Below are 6,483 nucleotides of genomic sequence, written 5' to 3' on the forward strand. Positions count from 1 at the left end.
CATAAACGTCCTTAAAAAAAAATCAAACATTAATAGCATATCCTGCTAAATGAATTAGATAATCTGTGCGCAACTACGTATACGAAAACCTGTGTCTCATGAGAAAGACAAACGTGCCTCACAAAAAAATCCATGTTCTTTCGTGGTGGATAATGGGTGCATGTCCCATCCCCTCCCCTCCCCTCCCCGGAAATCAGATACTGCTCTGAGTTGGATGGAGCGGATACGAGTCACCTTGTAATTGAAAAAAAAAAGATGGAACTTGGAGGCATAATTGTCATAACCCTTTAGTATATCGCAAAGGAGAAAATCTCAATTTGTCCAATCACTCCCAGGAAGAAAGCAATATTTCTCCCACGCTATTATCCGTCACCTACGTAGGCTACGCCATGCCACGACAGACGAAACACACACACACTCTCTGAGCCTCCCCGACATGCGGGCCCCACCCCCAACGCCACGCCACCAAGCAGCCACGCCGCGCCCATGCGCCGGGGCCCATCCATTCCCAAACGCCAAACCTACCCCCACCCAGTGGACCGGGTCCACCAAAGCAGCGAAGCCTCCCCTTCCTCCGCGCGGTGGTAGGTGGGTTGACCTCGCCTACCCCACCGCCCCACCTATATAAACCCCCTGCCCTCCTCCCCGTCGCCGGCAGCAGCAGCAGCTGTTGTAATTGTAACAGAACCCCGTCGCTTCCGTTGCCGCGTCAAGCATTCAATCACTGCTGCCATCACCTCACCTCACCTACCACCCATTCACCACCAACCCCTTCGTTCCCGTGCCGCCCGCTTCCACCGATCGATCCGTCCGTGGTTGCCTGGGCTCCGTGCCGCGTTGATTAGCGAGGAGAAGGAGGAAGCGGCACGCGATGGACTCGGCGTCGGGGGCGATGGACCTGGTCGCGGCGCTGCTGCGGGGTAGGGTGCCGCCGGAGCTGGCGGGGGAGGGCGTCGACGGGCGGGCGCTCGTCGCCACGCTGGCGGCGGCGGTTCTCGGCGCCGCGCTACTCGTGCTGTGGAGGCTGGCCGCCGCAGGGAGGAAGGGGAAGAAAGAGGTGGCCGTGGCGGAGCTGGCGACTCAAGCTAAGGCGATGGCCGTTAAGAGCGCTGAGGAGGCGGCCGACGACGGGAGGAAGAAGGTCTCCGTCTTCTTCGGCACGCAGACCGGCACCGCCGAGGGGTTCGCTAAGGTGCCACAACCAATTCTCGCCTTATAATTGTTTCTTTTCACGAATTGCTTTGCTGTTCGTGTAGGTGAATTGCTTCTCTTGTTTATGAGAGGGAAAAATATATAATTCCAAGGGTATGGGGCGTTTTAATTAAATGAAAAGGCTAGTTGTTTTTTTTTTTTTTTTTTTTTTTTTTTTTGCGATGGGAAAAAAACTAGTTCTTGATTAGTGATGGAGACAAATTTTAAAAACTTTCGCCATCATTTTCACGCCGGCTTTGGAGGTCGCTTTCGCGGCAACAGAAATTTCACGGCACATTAGTCTATCAAAGTTACTGCGAGATTCGAACAATTTGGTGAACAGAGTTTTGAATTTTACCAGACTTTTCCGCTGCATTCTACTCCGACTACCCCAATTATTTGCTTGAGAAAGTCAAACTGCAAGCTTCTCCATAATTTATCAGATTTTTTCCAGCGCTCCTAGCAAGAAAACAAGAGCATGTGCGGTAGCAGAATGTTGACCAGAAAAATAAACAATACAAATCAACCGGCTGCAAAGAATAAGCCTGTCAACTGTCAAGGAGTTGGTGGGCTAAACATCCATACATCCTTCTTCCTACCATCTTTCTGGGCCCCAATCATCACATCGTTTTCTTCGATTTCGTGTGAAACAGGGTGGAATAATTGAGAAACGTGAAGTTGTTTGGTAGATTGGAAGGGGAAAATCACATGTCTTGTAGTTTTGACCTCTTGTTGTAATCTTCAGTATATGCATTTTTTTTCCAGAATAACAGTCTTCTAATTATTTGACCTGCTACATAACAGTCAATTGCTGAGGAGGCAAAGGCAAGATACGACAAGGCAGTCTTCAAAGTTGTGGACTTGGTAAGAACACAGATAACAACACAGAACCATGAACGGAACTATTGTCTGGTACGATCAATTTTCAAGAGATGGATTACTTCAGATGATCTTACGCACAAACTACGGTTGTTTATAGGATGATTATGCGGCAGAGGATGAGGAATACGAGGAGAAGTTGAAGAAGGAGAAGCTCGTGTTGTTCTTCGTTGCAACGTAAGACATTTATTCTCTCCATTGTGACCTGATATCTTCTAATACTTTGAATATTGCACCTCAATGTGGAGAACAATGTGGAAACATTTATTAAGTCCTTAGTATATGCATCATTTCTCTGGCTGAAATTTGAACATGAACAGTATGTTTCCATCAGTGGACTCGAAATACCAAAAGTTTCAAAGTGTCATCCTAAAAATTACAATGATCTCTGAATTTTGCTGGCTTTTACTTTATTATTTATTTTGTCAGATTTGCCTTAGTAAATAATAATAATAATAATAGCTCAGTTAACAATTTGGGGATCTCAACATTTGACTGCCTTTTCTTTTATTTTTGAATACTAAATTCAAGGAAGCCTTTCTAATATTAGTTTGGTAAAATTTCAGGTATGGAGATGGTGAGCCGACTGACAACGCTGCTAGGTTCTACAAATGGTTCACTGAGGGAAATGAGAAGGGAGTCTGGTTGAGTGACCTTCAGTATGCTGTGTTTGGTCTGGGCAATCGACAGTATGAGCATTTCAACAAAGTACTCACAGATACTACTTATCAGATCATTTTACTTTATAATTCTGCCCCATTTGGAAAATCTTGTTATGCTGGCATTCATGATCTTCATCCTTCTCTTCTGGCTACAGGTTGCCAAGGTGGTTGATGAGTGCCTAACTGAACAAGGTACGCCTCATGAGTCATGACTATCCTATCATTTCCGACTTTTTTATTAGCTGATCTTAGGTGTTTTATTATGTTTGCTTAGGTGGAAAGCGCCTTGTCCCGATTGGTCTTGGAGACGATGATCAATGCATTGAGGATGACTTCAATGCATGGTATGTATTCTTTGTTTTTTTAAAGCTGAAAATTTTGGAATTCGGTTGCTTCGGTGTTATTTGCGGTGCTCTTCCTGAACTCTGTTGTGTCCTCAGGAAAGAAGCTCTCTGGCCAGAGTTGGATCGGTTACTTCGGGATGAAAATGATATTTCCACAGGCACTACGTACACAGCTGCTATTCCTGAATATAGGGTTGAATTCGTCAAGCCTGAGGAGTCAGCTCATCTGGACAGAAACTTCAGCCTAGCAAACGGTCATGTGGTCCATGATGCACAGCATCCTTGCCGGTAAGAATTTCACTATTCCCCACATTTGCAATAATGGCTGAAGGTCCCAATATTTTCTATAATATCGGTGTTCAAATTAATAAGTTGAAAATTCTGTGCATCTTTAGGGCTAGTGTGGCAGTACGGCGGGAGCTCCACACTCCTGCTTCTGATCGTTCGTGCACTCACTTGGAGTTCGACATTGCTGGCACCGGTCTTACGTAAGTTATCATCTAAAGTTACGAGTATTGTCTTTTTAGTCAGAAATAGGCTGTGATAGAAAAATTAAGTAGAATGTTGCCTATGTAGGCTGTGGTATCAAAAAAGTGGAAGGGGGCAGATTATTCTAACACTTGTTGGATATATGATTTTTATTACCTGTAAACTATTCGAACATAGTAATGTGCTAATGGAGCTATATGGTTGCTTAATTCAAATGCTTGGCTTGCGCGCAAGAGTTAGTTGAAAGTAAATTTCTGGTTTCTCATCCTTGTTCATTGTTCCTAACATAATTTCACCATGCTTCTTATCAGGTATGAAACCGGTGACCATGTTGGTGTATACACCGAAAACTGCCTTGAGGTTGTAGAGGAGGCAGAGAGGTTGTTAGGCTACTCACCAGAGACATTTTTCACCATCCATGCCGACAAAGAGGATGGAGGTTCTCTTGCTCCTCCTTTCCCCTCCCCTATCACTGTGAGGAATGCACTTGCCCGATATGCCGATCTTCTAAATTCACCAAAGAAGGTGAGTGTTTTAGTAGTGCACAAATCCTACAGAGTTTATGACAAGTTAATTAAAGTCTCTCTAACCAAATGTTGTGTATGATTTGCAGAGTTCTTTGGTTGCATTAGCTACTTATGCTTCAGATCCTGCTGAGGCTGACCGTCTGAGGTTCTTGGCATCTCCTGCTGGGAAGGTTAGTTTCTCTAAGTGATCTGTGCAGGTTTTCTTCATTCTATGGAACCTCTAGAGGCCTAGACATAAGACTTAACAAGTTTATTCATCATGCAGGATGAATATGCTCAATGGGTTGTCGCAAGTCAGAGGAGCCTGTTGGAAGTCATGGCAGAGTTCCCTTCGGCAAATCCTCCACTTGGAGTCTTCTTTGCAGCTGTCGCTCCTCGTCTTCAACCGCGATATTACTCAATTTCATCTTCACCTAGGTAAATAACTCCACTCATAATTTTCCTTGTCATTCTAAATAGTTCTTTTCTGTTGACTTATATTTCCTTTTGTCCATCAGTATGGCACCAACCAGGATTCATGTCACATGTGCGCTTGTGAATGAAACAACACCAGCTGGAAGGGTACACAAGGGAGTCTGCTCAACTTGGATCAAGGTAACTTATCAAAGTTATTACACCTCTTTTTTGTGTTTTTGGGTGATGGATGATGTCGCAATCTTTTGATCTCTCTCTGTTCTCACCTGACTGTGATTGTACTAAAGCTGATAATGTTTGTCAAACTGCTGATCAGTTAAATGTTTTTCCCTGCAAATCATGCCTATGAGTATGTAACACTCGCACTAGTATTTTGAAAGGAAAGTGATTCTTTTTACCATCGGCGCTTCCACATCTGTGCTTGTCAAGCCAACTCAAAAGCATAATTTTCATGTTTGATCTACATTAAAAGGAAAAAAAAATTGGGTTGTCATTAATCACAGATCAACAACAGATTTATCTGAAACTACTCTCCCATCTCAATTTGATTTACAGAATGCTGTTCCATCGGAAGACAGCAAGGACTGCAGCTGGGCTCCGATATTTGTGAGGCAATCAAACTTCAAACTACCAGCTGATCCTTCAGTGCCGATTATCATGATTGGCCCAGGGACCGGTCTTGCACCCTTCCGCGGCTTCTTGCAGGTTTATTGCAGTCCCATGATACTTCTGCACTGCTACTGTTCATCAGGCAAATTGCTAATGTGCAAATTTCATTCATGATAACAGGAAAGGTTAGCCCAAAGAGAATCTGGAGCTGAGCTTGGTCGATCCGTGTTCTTCTTTGGGTGCAGAAATAGCAAGATGGTACACACCAAACAGACATTCCACTTAGCAACAAAGATTTTGACTGTAGGCTGTATCTGAGATAATTGTAATTTTGCAGGACTTCATCTACGAGGATGAGCTGAACAATTTCCTTGAGCAAGGAGCATTGTCTGAGCTGGTTCTCGCCTTCTCACGTCAGGGCCCTACTAAGGAATATGTGCAACACAAGATGGCACAGAAAGTAATTCAACTGCTCCGTTTTTGATAATCTTCTGTTACCCTCCAGTCCAAAATCCAGTGGCTTATAATTCCTACATTTGTCAATGTCCAGGCATCTGAAATCTGGGACATGATCTCCCAAGGTGGTTACATCTACGTCTGCGGTGATGCCAAAGGCATGGCCAGAGATGTACACAGAGTTCTCCACACCATTGTTCAGGAGCAGGTACTGCCCCTAAGCCTCATTGTCTTGCGGTTAAAAGCACTTATATAACATTATAAATTCTTCATTCTCTGGGCTATGTTATTTCTCATGCAAATTTCTCCGTTTTTGACATACAGGGCTCGCTAGACAGTTCTAAGGCTGAGAGCTTTGTGAAGAGTCTCCAAACGGAGGGCAGATACCTGAGGGATGTGTGGTAAAAGGCTATCTTGAGGAGATGAAAAATACCTGATATTCAGGGGACACTATTAATTCATATTACAGTTGTACAATTGTACAACTGTTGCTGTAAGAGTACTGACGACGGACTAAGATCAGTTGTTTTTAGTGGCTCTACGTTTCTTTTTCTTTTCTTTTGCTTTTGAGATTCTTAAGGGGGTTTTGCACCAGTGTATTATATATTCTTTGTATGTATAAGATGAGGACAATAAGCCTATTATAGTTTTTATAGTTGTTATCTCAAATACGGTTTTGGGGGATTATGTATCATAGATACTAGAAGGATTCCCCGCGCGTTGCTGCAGGAATTGTTTGGATCAATTTTGCTATGACATTAGTTTGAGCACCTGAGAAAACTAAACTATGCATGATAGTTGGTTTGCCGAAGAGCATCCAACAGATGAGACAGGTGATTTGCTATGAGCTGCAGGTGACAACACACTGCTTGTGCATGTTCGACAAAGCTTTGGTTTAGTTGAATCCTGCTT

At 43.8% G+C, this 6,483-nt stretch overlaps 1 protein-coding gene across 1 annotated transcript; it reads left to right on the forward strand.

Moving 5' to 3' along the window:
• Window positions 1–634: 634 nt before the first annotated feature.
• Window positions 635–6,226, forward strand: LOC133895284 (NADPH--cytochrome P450 reductase-like). Its single transcript, XM_062335490.1, has 17 exons — window positions 635–1,192; window positions 1,996–2,055; window positions 2,171–2,247; window positions 2,637–2,778; window positions 2,888–2,924; window positions 3,007–3,076; window positions 3,173–3,364; window positions 3,472–3,564; window positions 3,877–4,090; window positions 4,179–4,262; window positions 4,358–4,509; window positions 4,590–4,686; window positions 5,062–5,211; window positions 5,296–5,373; window positions 5,453–5,575; window positions 5,666–5,779; window positions 5,896–6,226. The coding sequence occupies exons 1-17, from the start codon at window positions 872–874 to the stop codon at window positions 5,974–5,976; spliced, it is 2,085 nt and encodes a 694-aa protein (XP_062191474.1). The 5' UTR covers window positions 635–871; the 3' UTR covers window positions 5,977–6,226.
• Window positions 6,227–6,483: the final 257 nt, after the last annotated feature.

Source organism: Phragmites australis, chromosome 16 (assembly GCF_958298935.1).
Source record: "Phragmites australis chromosome 16, lpPhrAust1.1, whole genome shotgun sequence".
Taxonomy (NCBI): domain Eukaryota; kingdom Viridiplantae; phylum Streptophyta; class Magnoliopsida; order Poales; family Poaceae; genus Phragmites; species Phragmites australis.